Source organism: Oppia nitens, unplaced genomic scaffold (genome assembly GCF_028296485.1).
Source record: "Oppia nitens isolate AA-2021 unplaced genomic scaffold, nextdenovo-longstitch-racon4-pilon3 scaffold10_pilon_pilon_pilon, whole genome shotgun sequence".
Classification (NCBI taxonomy): Eukaryota; Metazoa; Arthropoda; class Arachnida; order Sarcoptiformes; family Oppiidae; genus Oppia; species Oppia nitens.
In genome coordinates, this window is record NW_026533189.1 from 1,558,651 (window position 1) to 1,580,073 (window position 21,423).

The window sequence follows — 21,423 nt, forward strand, 5'->3', positions numbered from 1 at the left end:
AATATATACTGTAGTCACACATTTTTAACAGAGTACTCAAAACAAACTAAAATACAGTTAATTGTCAATCAAATTATATTAAAAGTTTGATGTTTAAAAATARATAATAAAATTTATCATGCTAAAATTTTTGATGTTTGTTCCTGAATGTTTACTATAAAATTCATGTATTCAGCTTCAAATATATAAAATATATTCATTATATTATATAAAATTTATTTTAATATAAAATATTAATAAATATATGTTAAATATTATATTTTTTATTCCTATTATTATTATTATTCGTCGAATTTTAATGATTATAATAAAAATTTTGTAATTTATAAATACAAACACTGTAATAGTATTTATATACATTTTTAAATGTATATTTTAATAATACATTTTCATTATATATAATTTATATAATATTTTTGTTCATTTAACGACATCAATGTTTTCACATAATTTTCTTTATGGATAAAAACTAAGTATTAAGTAATTTAAGTAATAGTTTTTTTAGATACAATGAARACCTGCTTTTTTGCAATGACTTTCACTCAATGAAAGTCAATGATTGTGTTATCGGATTAAATATTTCTTTTGTGTCGCTTATTATTATTATTATTATTATTATTATATGAGAAGAAAATCAAGTCTATAGACTATAACTTATAGTCTATAAGTAATAAAAGTTATATTAGATATTATTCTAACATATTCTTCGTTATTAAACTTTTTTCCATTCATTGATGTACTTATTATTATTATTATTATTATTATTATTATTATTATTATTATTATTATTATTATTATTATTATTATTATTATTATTATTATTATTATTTATTATTATTATTATTATTATTATTATTACTTCTGAGAGTATATTTAGAGAAATTTATTATTTTCTTTAGTCTCTCCGGAAAAAAWTTTTGAATTGCAATTGAATTCAAAAAATTTCATTAAGAGATTATTAAATTGATAGTTGATTATTGATTTTTGACTTTGGGTTTTATACTGCAAGTATATTATTGTTTTTCTAAAATTAATTAATACAATAGGTTATGTTTTTTATATTTCTACAATAAAATTGTGTTATAAGTTAAATAGTATTATTTATTTATATACTTTGTATTTATATTATCAATCATTTATATTTTTATTAGCAAAAATGTTATCTTTTTTTAATGATGAAAATGATTAATTATTTCTGTTTGAAAACATATGAAGTTTTTTTCATGGATTGACACAACAAAAAAACAAATAATATATAAAAAAATTAGTTTAACTCTTTCAATAATCATAACGAAGTGTCGCCTTTGCGATAATGATAGCCATTCCTCGATTGTAACGGTTCCCTATCAGCCAAATCACTTGGCGGTCGTTTACGCTTAAAGAAGCCTAACTTCCATAAGGCTAGTGCCAGACCTCCCAATATTATAAGGCCTACAACAATGGCTAATATRATAATCCATAGTGGAATGGGTTCAGTCCTGTCAAGTCCCGTCACGTAGATCTTTGTGGTGACTGTCTGTACGTATGGCTCCAGTAATATGGGATCGACATCATAAGGCAGTGCTGTGACTAAAGCGACTAATTTCGATGAAATCTGGAAATCCTCCAAATTAATGAATTGTATGTTGTCTTTCCAAAAACGGGAACGTATGGTGAATAGGACGGTGTCATTGGTATCCAATTCATAAACAGTACATATTATTCKCGTGCAGTTAACGGCTCCACACGACTAAAACGTGAGACAAATAMATAAAAAAGATAAATAAAATAAAATAAAATAAAAGACTAATTACTAATTATTTTTAGTGTATTTTGAATACTATTCAAACAATAATTTAATGGTTTAAAAAACATTTTGTTTTAATTTTATGGCAATTTGTGTTAAATATATACACACTCTTACAAACAAACAAACAAATAAATACATTCATTCACAGAAATATATTATTGGTTATGAAATTAAAAAAAGTAGTGCTAAATGTTACTATTATAAGTCAAATCTATAATTATTTTGAAAAATATTGTGAAATAAGATGACATACTTTTGCCTGTTCTATGGTTTGTGGATCCGTCCGATGTTTTTTGGACCCATATATTGCTGGTCTGTTTGATGTTTGTGTGTCTCGTATATGTCTTGAGCTGATTAAATCCCTGCTATTGTCGTTGTTTGGTTGGGTTAAGTATCGAGTGTTCGGGTTCTGAACACTGGGCAGTGAATCAAATGGAAGTCGTCCTTCCGGTACTTTTCGGGACTATAGTTATTAATGTTAAATATTAGCCATATATTAAATATAACAAATAAATGTCAAAAAAATATTGAATTATCAAAATATTTGATATAACATAATGTTAATTGAATTGTTACGTTAATCAATCATAAACTAAGAAATGGGTATTAAATAATTGTTTTTATATACGTTATCAATATTTATCATGTTTTGTGAACAGTTAWCCTTACTCTAAGTCCCAATGGATTTAAGTCGTCGAGTGTAATGCTTTTGCAAAATCCTTTTCCCGGTTTACTCCTAACTATAGGCTGATCGACCAAATAAAGTAAATAATTTCCTTTAAGATCTCTAGTCGGCCACAGAATTGTAATGTCGGCCTTCTTGATAGTAGACGGCCCTCTGTTTTGTATTGTATATGAATGGCTAATTTCACGGCCAATATCTTCGAGCACTTGTTTTGGTGATACAAACGTTTCGGTTGAAACATTAAATGATAAGACATCAGGATCTGAGATTCTGTTTGATATAAAAACAATTTTTCATAAAATATCTTTTACTAAGGTTTCACTGAATAAATCAATCTTATAATTTAATAAAAAATAGTATAATTTAATAACAAAACAAAATAGCAGAATATTCTTATAGTTTGCATAAATTATTAACAAACAAACAAAATAAATAAAATATAAAATGTGATACAAAATAACAATATAAAAAACATGTTAAAACCATTAATTTTTCAGATTCACTTAATAGAGTAACAAAATAGATAAATAAAAAAACAAGAAAATAAAACAATATAAAACTCGTTAACCTAGTTGTTTATTGCAGAATTAGTTTATAATTAGTATATATTTAGAAAAAAGTAAATAAAACTAAAAAATGATTAATATGTTTGTACCCATAAATTGTTAGATTGACTTCAACGCGTAACGGTATCCCAACGGCAATATTATTGTCATCGGTGTCGATATCTTTTTCACTATTAGTACTGTTCACTTCAACAATAAATGTATAATCAGGAGAAGTGGCAGATATTTGTTTTGATGGCTCCATAATTATAGTAAATTCAATCTAAATAAAAATTGTATTTTTTAAAAAAAAGAAAAATTATTTAAGCTAAATATTATGTCAATTCATTTGAGTAATTTAATGTTAAAGTAATAAATATTTTGCAAAATTTTTTCTGCAAATTGAGTTTTGATGTAACATAATATATAGAAATATATAAATTCAATAAAGAATAACTCTTATATGTATTCTACTGTATATAATGTAATTTAATCGTAAAATTTTGTTTTTCATACTTTCCTTCCGGCTGGCAATGGATTTCCAATGTCACACTCAAGATTGTTAATACCTGTCCTATCGGGTTGGGCTCCATAACAGCTAACATCGCTCTGAAATTATTGAATATATATATATATATATATAAATAAAACATTGATATAATAATAATTAGGATAAAAATTGATTATTATTCAATAATAATAATACTTTATATGATATTGTATAGGACTTCACATATATTTTCTCAATCACTCTTATCTCAAATAACTATTATAATGTAGTAAATGTCATAAAACAAACTAAAACTCAATGAACTAATAGGAGTTCCTTTTGTTGTTAACCGCCTTCACATAAATTTTTATATTATAATTGAAATTCATTAGAAGTCAATTGATTACTAATTATATGAATTGTCTGATTTCTATTTGCAAAAAAACATATTTATTTTTATTTTAGTATCAAATTATACGGTAATATATTTTTATTTAAAATTTAATTAAATAAATTGGAAATTCTTGTGAATAATTTAACGGAAATTCTTAGTGAATCATTCATACCAAACACCTATCACTTAAACWAATTACTTATTTATTTTAGAGATTTAACAAAACAATAAGTAGCAAATAAAATATTATTATTATCATCAATTTGATCTACAAATTAGAAAATAAAATCAAACAAATATGACACAAATAAAACTAAAAAAATAAGTCAACTGTGACATAATTTTGCTGTAATTACTTAAAATAAACTGTTTTTTAAAATATATATATAGTCTAAACTGAAAATATAGAAAGTATAGAAATAGTGATGAAATAGAGATATATGTTGGGGTTAGGGATGCAAATCTAGATTATGATATTAGGTATGTGTGTGTGTGTTGTGTGTAAGTGTTTGTATGTCTCTTACGTTTTTAGTTTTGTTTATATTGACATAATTAACATCCGTTGGCATAAATAAGTAGAGCATCGACTCAAAGGCGTCCTCTCCTTTATTAACGACACTTATTTGCAACTCTATCTTCTTTCTGCTGCCAACTATGTATTCATCCGATGATCTGTGGGTTTGTCACCAGAAATAAATAGTTTTTAAAAAAATTAAATAAATATTATACACATTATATTAGATAATATGTCTGAATAGTAGCCGATTCTTAATAATAAAGTGTATATTTTTTTTATTGTACTATAGTTAATAGTAATTATAATTTTTATAACGTAAATAATCTAATGTGTTAAACATTTAGTATAAGCAATAATGTATAGATATATAGAATAGAAAAATGCATTATATAATAAAAAAAATAATTAATAATGTTATACATGTGTGTATTTTTTATATAACGTTATAAAGTTAGAAAAACAATAATTCATTTTATAAACAAAATAATATATTATTTCCCAAACGATAAATATAAGACCGTAGATTTATTTTGGAGGATTTAATGTATAAACAAAAAAACATAAAAATGCATATAAATAACAAATCTCTTTCTCCTAAATATCATTTGACGTAAATCTAAATTAATTTAAAAAAAGATCCATGAATTTCATACAAAAACTTTTATAAATGTAAGTATTTTTTATATAGTTTATATAATATATAAAATTATGCTATATTTTTCATTATGTCTATTTTAAACTTGATTATTTTCAACATTATTTTCAGAGTTTTTAATAGACATTAAGGGGTTTTTTAATCAATACATTTAAATTAAATTATAAACATATAATGGAATAAATAAAAATAYATATTTAAAAAATATTTGAATAAATAAATATAAAATATAATAATAAACATTTAAAATTTTACATTTGAATGTTGTGTCTGAACTATTATAATTTCACCCATAATTTAATTATTTAAATAATTGTGTAAATAATAAAATTAATACAACATTTTGAAATACTTTTGTGTATTTTATGTTTAATTATAAACAAATGAGTTAACTTATTTTACTGTACATAAAAAAAATAAAACTATGTGTCTAAAAATCTAAAATTAAGTATTTAATTGAAAATTTTAACGTTTTAAATAAAATACTTTCAACTTTTAAAATTAAATTTTTTTTATAATATAGATAAAACAAGTTATAAATTTATAAAGATATAAAATTACAACTTAGATATTTAATTGAAATAGCTTTTAATTAAATATATCTAATATTAGCTAATTAATATCATGATTGATCGATATGATTATCAATAAACAACAACAAAAATTAAAAAATAAAGTCAAAAATACATTTATTTGTTTAACTAAAGATTTCAACAACAAATTTACGGACAAATTGTTTGGACAAATAACTGTTGATAACTAAAATGATAGCAATTTATCAAATAATTCACTCTATAAAATCTAATGTTAACAAACAACTTGTAAGTGCTTTTTATAAACACACAAACATTTGGCTAAAATACAAATTAAAATTGTTTTTGAAATAGAATTGATATTTTTGAAAAATAAAGAGAAAGAGAGACAGAGACTGAGAGAGAGAGAGAGWGAGAGAGAGAGAGAGAGAGAGAGAGAGAGAGAGAGAGAGAGAGAGAGAGAGAGAGAGAGAGAGAGAGAGAGARAGAGAGAGAGAGAGAGATTTGTGATTTTAAAAGTAGTTTAAATTGAAAAGAAATTTACAGAAAAATAAACATAATATATAAAATAGTTTGATTGCAATAGATTTGAATAACATTTGCCAAAAAAGAGTTTTTTGTTATTTGCTTATTAGTTATACAAAAATTGCTGTGAAAAGCAAAATTCAAATTACAATTCATTTGAGAGATTAAAATATGTGTTAAATTACATAAACACACATTTATACCTAAGTATACAATATTTATGTTATACAGGTATATACTGTACTGTACTTTGTTAAAATAAAATCTATTGATTTTTATTGACAAAAACAGTWTAATATAATATATGAATTTATAATACCGTAAAACTTTGTTTATAATGCAAACACTTTGTATTTTATTCAAACAGTATATTTAAAACTACTAAACAAAACATTATTTCATGTTTTTTTCACTCACTATGCAATATTCAATTTATTATATAATAATTCTATTAAATACATAACATAAAGTTATTTTAGTTGTTTGCTAAATACTGTATTTTATATTTATTTACTATTATTACAATTATTAAAAAAAATTTTTAAGTATAAAATACTATACAATATGTATATAAAGTATTAAATTATATATATAAAAGAAATGCATTGATTGTTTAAAAAGTAGTTTTAATTCTCCGTAAATAACTAGTGTGTAATTGAGTGGGCCGTTAATACTACAGTAGGAGAAGCCCATTAGGAGTCGTAATCGTAAATTGTTTTCAATTTTATGACTGACTGGCATTTGATTTGTGTTTTACAATTTAGTTATCTATAAATTATATAACATAGTATTATATACAGCAGTACTGTATATTAAAAGCCATTATTCCCCGGGTTTTMTACTGTTAAAGGAAGTAATGGATAGACAGACACACGAAAAAATGCACTAAAATATTAAAGGGTTTGGGGTTTGTCTCTACATTTGATATTATATAATGTGACGCTTATTACACTATAATTTATAAATGGTTTGTGATTTTATACACAATAGTGTTAATTCACATAAACCGAGACAACAACAACACAAATAATAGTATCACAACAACAATAGTGTAAGAAATAACATAATAACTTAATGTARTAATAAATTATTAATAATTTTMTAGTATTATTATCCTTGAATTTGACAAATCTTTACAACATTTAGACGAAAGTCGAGTTTCATAATAATAATAATAACAGTATTTTTATCAATAACTTTTAAATTGTTAAAGTAATAAATTTTTCAAATAACTATTTTCATTATTTGAAAAAAAATTATACATGTATAAAAAATAACAATATCTTGATAATGTATTTTTAAAAATTAAAACTTAAATACATTAAATTCAAGCTTACAACTTTTATGAAATTTAGATTATTATTATAGACTCACTAAATATATAATTATAAGCACATAAAAGCATATTAATATATTATTCATAATAAAAGCAAAATGTATAAAACAAATTTTATAACAAAATGATAATATCATATTATAATATTATAATAAGTTGCATAATATTTAAAACACTACTAATGTAATCATTATATAAATTGTATGTAAGTATGTATAATGAGATGACACTTACGGTTTGACATTAAGGATCAAATTAGGGACACAGACGTTGTCTTTTCCACAATTTTTTCTGATGTTTATCTGACGGGTCAATACACTGCTAATGGCCTGATTGAGGACTGGCTTTAGTGTCCTCTCCATTGGCATTTGATGAAGACTGTACTCAACGTTCACTTTAATTGGTGTCAGTTTATCCCTCAGATTACTCTATAATTGCCAAATAAAAAAAATAATAAAACAAGAAATAGTAAAAGTTATTAAGAGGATAACATATTCACTGTTTATTAAGTTTAGGTAAATGTTTAATACGAAAGTAATTTTCTAATTTGTTTGATATTGATATTTATAGCCGACTGGTCGGGTATTTTAATTTTTATRACAATTATMTACTGACCGCTAGGTATGCCTGACGACTGGTGCAATAGTTGGAGCCTTTGCTAAGCTGTACAGTAATCCTCTCTTCACTTTCTCTTTCTTTGTGGAGGAAGAATATTCTGGGCGCTCGACGGGAGGCGGCATCCAGTTTAGTCTCATAAGTAAAATCTAATTATTTAAATCAATTTTCAGTTATGTCTAATATTATAAAATAGTTATTTAGGTTAAAATAATARAAGTCAAACCTAATTGATTGTCAACTCCGAGGCCATCATATTTAAGGCACAATTTGATGCTAAGACAGGCAACKCGTGAGTTATCAGATGGAAGAATACAGTCTCTATCATCTAAACTGATACTGTCTTTGGCTAAACTCAAACTAGCGGTCACATTGACGACAGGTCTGGATTTGAGGAATATGGCTCTATCGGAGGCATAGGCGCCRACCAGTAGATCCGGATATTGATTGTTATCTAAATCCAAACCACCGGCTAATGAAAACCCGAAAGTCTTGAGTCCCGGTTCGTAGATAGAGTCGGCGTATATCACTTGCGAGTACTTTGGTTGTAAACCTTTTCGCGAACCCAAATAAATATAGACAGCACCGGTACCCTTTTCACCATCATATGGTGCACCCACAGCAATGTCATCGTATCCATCTTTATTAATGTCAGATAACGAGGCCAATGACATACCGAATCTGGCCTTAGATTTGATGCCATCGATATGATCGTCTTCTTTGATTATAAATCGATGCTTTTTATTGACAAATAAAATACATTTAAYAATAAAATTTATAAAATAATTGGCAAAACAATAATATTTTTATTAGACTATTATTAGTATTTTAAATATAAACCATTAAAGATTAAACTAAATTTATTTTTAGATATATTTATAGTATATATATACAGTATATATATATATGTTAGAGAGTGTTAGTGTAGGAAATAAATTGTGTGATATTATGGCAAATACCTCACGGTTTTGGTATGCGATATAAATTCTTCCCTTTTCATAGCTTAGGTCCTTAACATTGGGCGATGAATATAGTGGAGCACCGATCACAACATCATCATAACTGACATCAAAAAAATATATATCATTTAGTTGTTGTGAAACTTTTATTAAAATATTTTTATTTATCTATAGTATGTACAGTAAATCGATCACTTGTAGACTGTTGTTGTCTGTTGACTATTATTTTTGTTAACAATATTCAATAAATCATATTAATATAAACCCATATGTATTTCGTAAAGTTTTTAATTCATTTATCATTATATTCTATACATTTGAGAGTTATGTCACTAATTAAATATTAGACTGACTAAAATCCATTGTGCATTAATGTATGTACTGTTTGTATATGTTTATAAATTTACATAATATCTATCTATGTGTGTGTGTGTGAGTGTGAGTGTGAGTGTGTTAAATTGTTTTTTGATAATTATTTAGGTATAAAAAATCTGTGATCAAGTATTAATTTAATATTAATATATATTTTCAAAATAGCCATACTAAATACTCATAAATGATAATTTATAAATATTGTTTAGTATTAATACCGTATTATCAACATAATGATATTTTTAAATAAATAATAACTTTATATAATATAATATTTTTTCAATGTGTTATCAGTAATTTTATGAATCATCAGGTTTACTATCACAGTCTGTGCATCATTTGATGGCATACATTACATACCCGTCCCCATTAAGATCAGCAGCAGTTAGACTGTAGCCAAAGTAAGCTCCCATTTGGTCGCCAGTAATGTTATAAATATTCTTCAGACTCGATGTATAGAGAATAACCTATTCATAAAAACAATATATATATATATATATATATATATACAGTATATATACTGTAAGATAATAATTGCATAAAGTTTTGGTGTTACAGTTAAACTACTTTAAGATTAATGACAATTATATACACTACTGTTTTGTAGAAAAAAATAAAAATATACAAAACATAAATATATATACCGTATATATTGCTGTTTTGTGTTATCTTAATAAAATTAAATCAAGAGCCAGTCATGTATTATCTATTTATGTGTTTACTATATCTTATATAATATTATACTATAAGGAAAATATGAATTTTATATTTTTATAAAAAAAACTGTTAGACCTCTTTTGAAAAGYCCTGAAAAAAAGAAATGGTATTTTTCAGCTAAAATATCTCAAACAAACAATTTTGTACTGAATATAGTGAACACAGAATTTATGCTAATTTTAGATTTTGTTTGAAAATTTATTTTAGGAAAAAATAGGAGATATATAGTCAAAGATAACATAAAATTTWAAAAATTAAAATAAATATAAAGAAAATGCTTTTTACTTAATGTTTTTAACGTTTTAAATGTTGTTTTTATGATAGAAATATAAGCAATATGTTTAAATATTTAGTTCAATAAATTTTAAATTATAGATGTTCAATTAATTTAATATAATAACTGGTAATTATTTATGTTTTACTAAAATATAAATTTTAATTTTGTTAGTTAAAAAATTAATTATTAAATCAATATATGAATTCTGCAACAAATTCATTAATTGTTCATTTAATGTGACATTTAGTAAATATTCCTATTATTCCATTAAAATGTTAAAATATTTTTTGAAAAACTTATTAATGTAAATGTAAAATTAAATTTTATATTTTAATAACACTAATACAAAATAAATATTAATATAATAATATGTAAAAGTTCAGTGATTTGTAAAAATATTGTTGACATTCAAATGATTGATATAATTAATTTGATAAACATCTGTTTAGTCAACATTTTTAATTTAAAAAGATGTACCAAAAATGATCAAAAGTTGTAAATTTGTTGAAAATTGAATAAAAATTGTATCAAAAAATTTACATATTATTAAACTTTCTAATTTATTATCTAAAACTTTTGCCTATTGTTTTGTCTAAAAATAGTCTAAAACTATTGTTTAATACAATAAATAAAACTTTTGTTGCAGTAGTTTTGCAATTAAGTGCAAATAAAACTTAACAAACGGCTCAATGCACTGAAATTCATTATAGTTTTATTTGATTGAAAACCAACAAAAATTTTCTCTCATTTAGACTTTTGGTGACATTTATATAATTAAATTCTGTGATTCATTTGATATATATTTATATATTTGTGAAACACTTTAAGTCTCTAACACTCGACTAAACAATAATATTTTGAAATTAGATTTTTGTCACTGAATAATATTTTTTAACTCTTAAATTTTGTCTTCAATAATATCACACAATATAAACTTGAAGGTATTATAAAAAAATGTATTAAATATATAAATAAATAAATATTGTCAAATAAATATCAGCCATAAGCCAAACATGAAAAAATTGTAAATATATTTTTTCAATTGAATATTTACTTAAAATATACAAATTTATATTTTTTTGATATATTGTATATACAGTATAAAGTGTTAGAAATGGATAATATTTTTCATACCTTTCCCGTTAAATTACTTCCTTTAGGCATTCCTATTGCTAAATCATAATCACTGTCACCCGTAAACTCTCCAATAGTTGTTGAATAACCTACATATATAATATATAAGTATTTTTATATTGAAAGATTAGATTGATTATTATCACAATAAATAATTGAATAATTTTGTTAAAACCATGTAAATACAGTACAGTATGTTAATAATGTATGAATAATTTTTTTTTACAATAATTATGAATGTCTATGAATATGAGTGAGTGCTAACAATAGACAACAAACAACTGTCTAAAACAATGTGTAAAAACTAATTATTCACGAGTGCTCTGCAAACTAAAAATAATACACAATTTATTATAAATATTTAATACTCTAATAACAAATGTTACGCTTTGGACAATGAGTTTGAGCTTATTATTGAAAATTTTGTGACAAAACAATGTTACTAACAAAACATTAGTTATATTAAATATTAATAATATTGTTTTTTATACCCTTATATACAGTATGACATGTATCTGTATATTATATAATGAGACCATTATTTGTTATAATACAATATGATGAGAGCACTGATTATCTATTGTTATACAGTATTTACAATTTTGTTATATTAAAATAGACCTCTTATAACATTGTAATTACAAATATGATAATAGAGACTATTATATTAAACATTGCATATGATATTCACCTAAATAGCTGTCGTCATCATAAGCCGGACTATCTTTAGTACTGTAAAGAGTTTGATTGTCCTGTAAGTCCTGTGAAAATGCCTGTCCCTGCCAGTACCAACTACCCGGTCCTCCTATATATAGACGCTTTCCATCCTATTTAACCAACAATATCATTAGTTAATTAATTAATTTTAAAATGTCAAAAAATGAAAAATAACAAAAKAGAGAGAGAGAGAGAGACATTAAATAAATATAACACATTTTTCTCAAAGTTGTAAATAATAAGTTTTCAAAAATAAAATTGATTTTCACTTTTGACTTTTTACTTTTAACTTGTTGTTGGCAACAGAAAAAATAGGTCTCATTTTAAAAGTAAAAAATAATAATAGAAAAGCCTTTTAATATTAAAGCAAAAAAATTGGACGCAAATAATAGATGACATTTGAAGTTGAAATATAGTATATATAAAATAATAATAATAATAGCAATAATAGTGATAAAAACCCAAACCTTTGAGACGCTGGCTGAGAAGCCTGCCTGACACGAGCCCTGTCGATGATAGCCCCAGGCATCTGAAATATAATATTAAATAAATAAAAATATCATATATGTATATATATTTATATCCTATTTTTTGTTATTATTGCTATTAATTTTATAAAAACATTTTTTCTAAAATTGATTAATATAGAAAAAAGTTTTTATTTGTTAATATAATTTTAAAATTTATGAAAAACTTAATTATTTAGACATTTTAGTGTTTTTAATAATATTTTAAATTAAATAATACAATATTTGWTTTTTTTAAAAGATTCAAAATATAATATATTATAAAATTAAAAAAAAAACTAATAATATTTTAGTTTACTTAATATATATTTAATAAATACTGGAAAATAAATGAGAAGATAATCTTTATGACAGTTAAGTTCTTATTAGGATTTGTTATGTCAAACAAATTATACATAATTTTCAAATACATACAAAAATGTTTTTAGTAACATATATACTGTATTTTTCATATTACTTATTAAAAAGCTTAATGTTTTTGTTATTATTATTTTGTATAACGGATTGAAGTCATACATAAGTTCTGCAAATTTTAGTTAATAATATAATATCTTATTTTAAACTAACTTTATTTCATACGAAATACTAAAATAAAACAAAAACACAAAAATCGTTTACTTGTTAATACTTTGCTAATATTTTGAACAAATAATAATTATTTTATATTTTTGTAGTTTAATATTATTCTAAGCCTTGTAAATCTGACTGTTAAGTTATAATTAAATAATAATAATAATTTTTCCAAGAAAAAATAAATAACTTTTTAAAACATTATTGTAATTATTTTTATGCATTTAATTGTTACCATAATAGGTATGAATAGATTATATAAAGTAGTAAAATAAATAATGCAAAATAATTAACAATAATTCTCATTACTTGTCATCACCTTTKAAGCAATAAATTTCAAACTATTGATTATACTTATGTAAATAAATTAATTTTTTTTAGTTAACATAATAACAAAAGTACTGTAAGTATTAATGTTTTTTAAATTAAAAATCTTAATACAATGTTAATGTAGTTAATTGTAAATATAGTTTGTAAAACTAAACTTTATTGTAAAATCATGATATAAATTATATTTATCACTCACAAGGTGTCCGACAGGGAGAGTATTCAAAAAATCCCTGAAATGAACCCCTGGATATCCAACAGGTGCCCACCGGGTCCCTTCTCTTGAGTGATGTTGAATAATAGACATAACGGGGCGCACATGCCTTGAATTTTATATTTAAAAAATAAGTTTTTTGTGTATACAATATATCAATAGATAATATCTATTGAAACCAATACATACAACAATCATTCCGTTTTCACCGCCGCTATGGACGGTCGCACCAAACCATTGGTGTGATTTATCGTCGGCCTGTTTGTTGGCATTATTTAGTAGTATTTGAGCCGAACCTAAATTCCGGTGTTTTCAATAAAAATCAAAACATTGCATCAAAAAAAACACATCATTAGTTTTTATGTTTATAATTTATATATATATTCTTCAGCGCCGGGATTAGTGGTGTTATGATAACATGATTAGCGAACAATTGGAAAGCATTCAAATATATAGTTTATATTTAGAAACTGCTATTATTATACATAAGTCATATATATATGTCGTTTAGTGTCCTATTTATCGATTGATTGACTTTTTTTAGACTCGTATAGACTAAAAGCATTATATAATACTGTAGTTTCACACCATTACCTGATCTATCGAAAGCAATTTGTTGACAGGAGTCGGAACTGTCGACATTGCACTTATAGACAGCACCACCTCTTTCAACGCCAGGTTGATCTGTATGAGCTAACGGCGCTCCAACTAATAACCTATCAATTGAATTAAAATAAAAAATGATAGATTACAATATTATATAACTTCAAAATTATATAAAAATATMTGTATTGATAATAATACAAATGACATTATAATGAATTACTTATATAATACATTATTTAAAAATATATTATTTACTTAATTTAATAAATACTATAGATTAAAAAACACTACTAATTTTAATACAAATTTTATAAAAATTCACGAATTAGTTATTAAAATAATAAAATGTATAATTTACATACTTTTTTATAGTTATACATTGTTTAACATATGATAAAAACGATTTATTTGAAATGAATAAATTTCAAATATAAATTTATATTTTCAATTTGCATTAAAATCATTATTAATGTTTTATGTTGAAAACTCTAATCTGATAATCTGATGTAAATATATGTTATATAAAATACAAACGTTTTGAAATTTCTACTATTTATTATAAATCATTTACGGTATAAAAACAAAAATATTAATTTTAATTTACTGGTATATCTTTTTTTAAAAAAAATCTAATCTAGAAAATTTAGTTTTATACTATAAATAAATTAAATAAATATATATATTTTCTAATAAAATAAAATAAAACTATATTTTTTAATAAATATTTTTCTATCATCATAAATTTCAAATTTACTAAATTAATCCATAAGTAAAAAGTATTTTAAATTATTAAATACTTAACTAAAACTACATAATAAACTAAATAATAATGAAGTTTACATTATAGCAAAAAGTAAACATTTAATATAAATTGTTGATGCAAGCAATTTTTATAATAAACTAATTTATTAAAAATGTTTATTTTCATTATTATAATTTAATTAACTTTATATATTTGACATTTTAATGAATAATTTTAATATACAATGTATTCACATGTTAGCTGAAATAATTGTGTAATTATTTATATTTCACATAAAATTGTAAAAATATTTAATAAAATTTAAATTTGTTACAATAAATATTTGCCAAAAATTTCTTTATTTACAAATAAATATGTTTAACATTTTTAAAAGTTATTTTTATAACAAAAAATACGTTTAAAATTTTAATATAAAATATAACTTTTGATTTCAATTGCATAGAAAATACTTTTTAAAAATTATGATCTTAACTTTAAAAATGTTTCATATATTTGAAAAATATGAACTTTTGATATTTAATAAAAATATTGAAAATATTTTTCATTAAAATTCAATTTTATTGATAAAACTACCGTATGTTTGAAAATGTGGTTTAAAAATTTAATATATCAAAAATATATATTTACATCTGAATAATATCTTTTATCCCTAGCATAGAGTAAATTAAATTTTGTATATAAGTTTTGCACTAAATATTTATATATTTTTTACTGTGTTATTATACATGACTGAAAAATGCCAAACCAACCGATACCATAGGTTAGGACTATAAGGAAAAAGGGCTCAAAAGTATAACAATTTCAAGGACAGGGATCTCTCAAACTCTAACTTCTCTTTCTTTTTTCTGATGTTTGTCTAAACAAACATCATTTCATCTTATAATATGTTATTTTAAAAATTGTTGTAATGTTTGTAATGTCTGTTAATATAAAGCAGAGCCAAACACTTTTGAAGGCTAGTAAAGGAAATTATTTAGCGATCTTTAACATCAAATATATTATATGTTGACAAAACTACATCARTAGTTYATATACAATGTATTACTGTATTGAGAAAGCATTTAATGTATGGTATTTGTTATATACTGTACTATATTTATGAACTTAAAATAAGATAAATCTAAGGAAAATTTATTAATAAAATAAAAATCTTTTGTTGGTTTAATGCTAAACAATATTATTATCAAATGTAATTAATTTGAGTGCATATCTCATATTTATATAAAAGTGATATATGATAGTTACTGTGGTCTACAAATTGGTTAGAAAAATAATCATTAAAATTATTTTTTGTTTGTTTCAAATTTACTATAATACTGTATATCTACAGTATATACTGTACAGTGTATATTATACACAGTGTATACACAGTGTATATCTATTTTATATGAAAGAAAAAAAGTGCGATAAATATAATCTTAAAATGATATGTTGTATCACTCGAGACCGTAATTAAAGTAATGGAGTGCATAGAAAATGTAAGCACTAGTAATTCATTGCTAAAAGAGCTCAATAATGACATTTTGCGCTAATTTTGAACACATTTCCTATTACTAAATACTTGTTGGGGACATATTTCAAGGGAAAGGGTGGTTGTGTAGGTGGTGGCGATCAGCGTTTAGAGACATAGCTCTGGCGCTACTTGTTATGGTCAGTGCTTGCAGTGAATCTCAACTGTCTTTATATTTGACTTGACTTCACAAATGAGAGCATCATATCCTGTGTCTCATCACAACAACTCTAACTGTTTGCCAGCAATGATGTCAAGTGAGTCGTGGATGACGACGACGACCGGCTTAATGCCAGTGCTTTAGGGGAAGACATGAATAGGGAAAGACATATAAGATATAGAGAGAGAAAAGCATTTCTAAAAATATTTTCACTTCATTTTCTCTTTTATCTCATTTACTCGTTTTACGATAAAAATAGTTTTATATCTTTTATTTCTTTTTCTGTCTTTTCCCTAAACTTTTTGTCACTTCAATCAAAGCTAATGTAACAATGATTTGTATTTTACAGTTAAAATCAATGAATACATTAATTTATTTTTAGTTTTTTTTAAAAAATATGTGTTTATTGTCTCATTAAATAAGAAAAAAATGATATACAAAATATGTATTTTTAGTTTTTTTACATAAATTWTAGAACAAAGCATATTAATAATTAATTCAATTAATATATGATTATAAAAAATCAAACCATTAAAATTTTTGTTGTTTAAATTGATTAAAATTTTTATAATTTACATAAATGATTGAAAAAATATTTAAGTAATTTATGTTTCAAAAAAACAAAAATATTTTCAATTAATCCAATGGCTCACTAACTCATTGAACATTAAACTGACACTTCAATTATAATAATTGTTTATCATTTTGTTTGCTCATTTGAGATATAAGTTATTTGTTTTATTTATTATTTTGAACTTTAAATTGAAAAATACTGAAATTAATAGTAAATTACTAATCTTATAAAAATATTTATTTTTTTGCTATTTAAAAATTATTTGAAAATATCATATGATTGACCATAAATTATTATTTATGATATTATAAATTAGAATAATACTGTATTACACAAAACATAAATGTAATGTTAAGCATAATATATTATTATATAATAAAATATTAATAATGTAAAAATTAAATGATTTATAAGTTTAAATACGTGTTTATATGATATAATACTTCCTAAATATTAACACAATTTTTAATAAATTATTTACTATAATATACATTATTATGATATTCATTCAATTATATTAATTGGTTAGTTAATTATTATTGATTGATACCAGAAAAAATGTATAATGTAAATTTACTAATATTATTATATAGAAATGTATTTTATTTAATTAAAGTTAATTGTTATATATATATATATATTTATATAAAATTTTGGTCATTTTGCACTTTAATTGTTTAGTGACATATTTATCAAATTTAATATAATGTATGTATAATGACATTATATAATATATAAAAATAAATTTATTTTCAAGTATAAAATTTATTTCATTTTAAAGTATTTATTTTTACATTTTCATAACATGCTGTATATGGTATTAGAAAAATGCTATATTTGTAATTATTGCCAATTGATTGATGTAATTACTATAATTGATAAAATTATAGCTTTTATTTATGTTATTTGATGTATAATATATTATAGACTACTGGTATATACAATTTATATATAACAAAACAAGATTTTATATATTAATGTATATATGTATACTATATATAAATGCTATATATATTTGCCAAACACAATGATAAACAGCAAACAAAAAGCAAAACAAAACAACAATAAGGGGAACAAATTATTTCTTGCTTTACATATAAACAATTGCTAAATATAAGTATGTTTTTTTTGAGTGCCAAACAACACATTTCACACATAATCGCTGGTATAACATATAAATATAAAAGTTTAGGAAACTTAAATTTAAAATATAAACAAATTTTATCGATTTAGTTTTTGACTTAAATAATGCATGTTGTGTTAAATGGTGTGATTCAAATATAATGGCACAGAAAAAAAATTTGTTATTTCACATTTATAAAACTTTTCATAATGAGTGTCAATGGATTCATGTGTTTATTTTTATTTCAATTGATGATCGACTAATCGTTTGCATTATATTATTATTATTATAATAGTTGCAATGTATGAATCAATTTTTGGTGAAATTTWTATTTAACCAAAACATTAAACCAAAAGAGTTATTTCATTATATAATAAACACATGTGACGGAAATATAATTTTATGGGTGCATATATATGTATATATGTTATACATGTTACATAATATATATATATATATAGATATAAAATGATTAATATTTCACTGGTAATACTATATAATCGCACTGTTATTATTAGAGGCACTTAAAGTAGATTACCATATATTAAACTAAATAAATGTCGAGCAAAAAAAGTGCTAAAAATTTTGTTTTTTAATTTATATATAATCATATATTTATGAAATAATTTTTATATACAAAAATTAATTTACAATAAATCAATACAACAATTTAAAAGATAAATAAACGAAATATTTTACTTAATAATGTAATTCCTGGTTAACAAATAAATAAAAATTGTTTAAATAAATATATATTTATTAATTTTATTATGGTATAGAAAATAAATTATTTTAGTGTGYATTCGTAAAAATATAAAAATTAAATAAATATTATTTGTAATACTGACCAACTCTTTCCCCGATCCTTGTGTTGAGACACAGAAAAGCCAAAGTGTGTACCGGAAGGACCCCTTTGAACCAGAGGTGTAATAGTGTCCACATTGAAGGCATTGGCAGGTAATCCGCATAATAACATACAAATAACTACTAAATAAATTACTAAACTATTGCATAATAATAGATGTTTGGCACAATTAACACATTTACATAAATAACTATTACTATTACTATTATTATACAAACAAAAACGATATTTCCTATKAACTGTCATATTGGTTGACGTTATAGTCATTATCTCCGTTATTGTAAAATAGTATAAAGTTTTTGTATTTCAAAAAAAGTGATAAGAATTATCAAAAAAAACTTTTAAATAAAATAAAATTCATGTATAATATTATTATTATATTTTATATTCTGTATATACTGTGGTATATATACTGTATATTCACTTATGAAAGTAAATAGCGATTACATAGATGTATATATTTATATATAATATTAAATATATGTATAACTTATAAAAGTTGAGTTCTTAATGTGAGATCATTTGTAAACAGCATTTCATATGTTGTGGTAAAGACATGACAGACTAAAGAAGARGACGACGAGAGAGAAGAGTAGTAACTATCGGTTGTAAACGAGGGTTAGGATTGAGTTCATGTGCTGTGCTTATCCTCCTTCACGAGAGAGCCGACACCACCAAACCATTCACTACTTTTTTTTTCTTTTCCTTCAGTACTGTCGATGCCTTTCATTGCCAAAAATGGGATGCAATAGATTGAGCTCTGCATTTGCGCTCATTTCTTGTGATGGGATATCCAGCACTGGGATAGCAATAGCATTACAACACTTTATTGGCACAAACATACAGTGCATACAGTATACACACCACCATTCAGTCAGTACCGCTAAACATCAAAACTTACACTCATTTCTTTCAGTATATATTTATGTATGAAGACATATAACAGTATAGCGTATAAATACACACATATTCACACCATCCCTGTGTGTGATCACATCCAGAGGCACTCTCAAGTAGTAGTAGTAGTRGTGGTGGTAATAGTAAAGCTCTAAAACATACAGCATATGCTAAGACAAACAAATACTGTACAATAATATAAACCCCAACACATATGTGAATAAATGGGAGTCTATGTGATGGTATTGAACGGCAGTCACACACATGGTATACACTGCTGTTTATTAGCTGTATATTACATACAGTATGGGTGAGTAGTTTGTAAGAGGAAACACCATCGGATCAGTATATAGTTATGCCGGATAGGGATAGCAATAGGAAGAGAGAGAGAGAGAGAGAGAGAGAGAGAGAGAGAGAGAGAGAGAGAGAGAGATGAGGGTTGAAGAGATCCATAAAGTTTATTATAATAAGAAAATATACATTTATATTATGAACTGTTGGTTATAAACTTAACAATCAGTCTCTTTCTCAGAAGGACGTCATCTTTAGAGTTGTAATTAGAGATCTTAAACTCAGTTCTTAACAGTTGACAGTTGTGTCCTTTGCTGTGGTCTTTAGCCGTGTATTAAAGTACGCCAAAAGACTTTTCCGATGAACCGTAGAGAYGATAGACCACAAGCTATGCATTAGTGTTTGGATCAGTAGTAGTAGTAGTAGTAGTAGTAGTAGTAGTAGTAGTAGTAGTAGTAGTAGTAGTAGTAGTAGTAGTAGTAGTAGTAGTAGTAGTAGTAGTAGTAGTAGTAGTAGTAGTAGTAGTAGTAGTAGTAATATTAAACGAACAGTTATTTTTTACAAAATTAAAAATCACATTAACTTTTTATTTCATATGAAATATCGGTCACTAAATATCACAGTTTAAATATACTGTTTAATTAAATAATAGTTTATTAAATAATACAAACTCTGTGGGAGAGTTGAYATCCCAGAGCTTCAGTTTGTATATGTAATGGCAATTCAGGGGGTATTA

At 23.5% G+C, this 21,423-nt stretch overlaps 1 protein-coding gene across 1 annotated transcript in view; it reads right to left on the reverse strand.

Annotated features, from left to right (window-relative positions):
* Positions 1-1,285: 1,285 nt before the first annotated feature.
* The window catches only part of LOC128965269 (integrin alpha-PS2-like), a 150,565-nt gene continuing 130,427 nt past the window's right edge, over positions 1,286-21,423 (reverse strand). Inside the window, exons 3-19 of the mRNA XM_054311919.1 lie at positions 14,493-14,614; positions 14,088-14,194; positions 13,884-14,007; positions 12,728-12,789; positions 12,235-12,370; positions 11,544-11,632; positions 9,776-9,882; positions 9,044-9,146; positions 8,311-8,821; positions 8,085-8,233; positions 7,704-7,897; positions 4,428-4,575; positions 3,536-3,628; positions 3,130-3,302; positions 2,459-2,744; positions 2,043-2,252; positions 1,286-1,729 (exon numbers count right to left, since the gene is read on the reverse strand). Of these exons, the coding sequence (XP_054167894.1) occupies positions 1,286-1,729; positions 2,043-2,252; positions 2,459-2,744; positions 3,130-3,302; positions 3,536-3,628; positions 4,428-4,575; positions 7,704-7,897; positions 8,085-8,233; positions 8,311-8,821; positions 9,044-9,146; positions 9,776-9,882; positions 11,544-11,632; positions 12,235-12,370; positions 12,728-12,789; positions 13,884-14,007; positions 14,088-14,194; positions 14,493-14,614 (3,058 nt within the window). The remainder of the gene's footprint in view (positions 1,730-2,042; positions 2,253-2,458; positions 2,745-3,129; positions 3,303-3,535; positions 3,629-4,427; positions 4,576-7,703; positions 7,898-8,084; positions 8,234-8,310; positions 8,822-9,043; positions 9,147-9,775; positions 9,883-11,543; positions 11,633-12,234; positions 12,371-12,727; positions 12,790-13,883; positions 14,008-14,087; positions 14,195-14,492; positions 14,615-21,423) is intronic.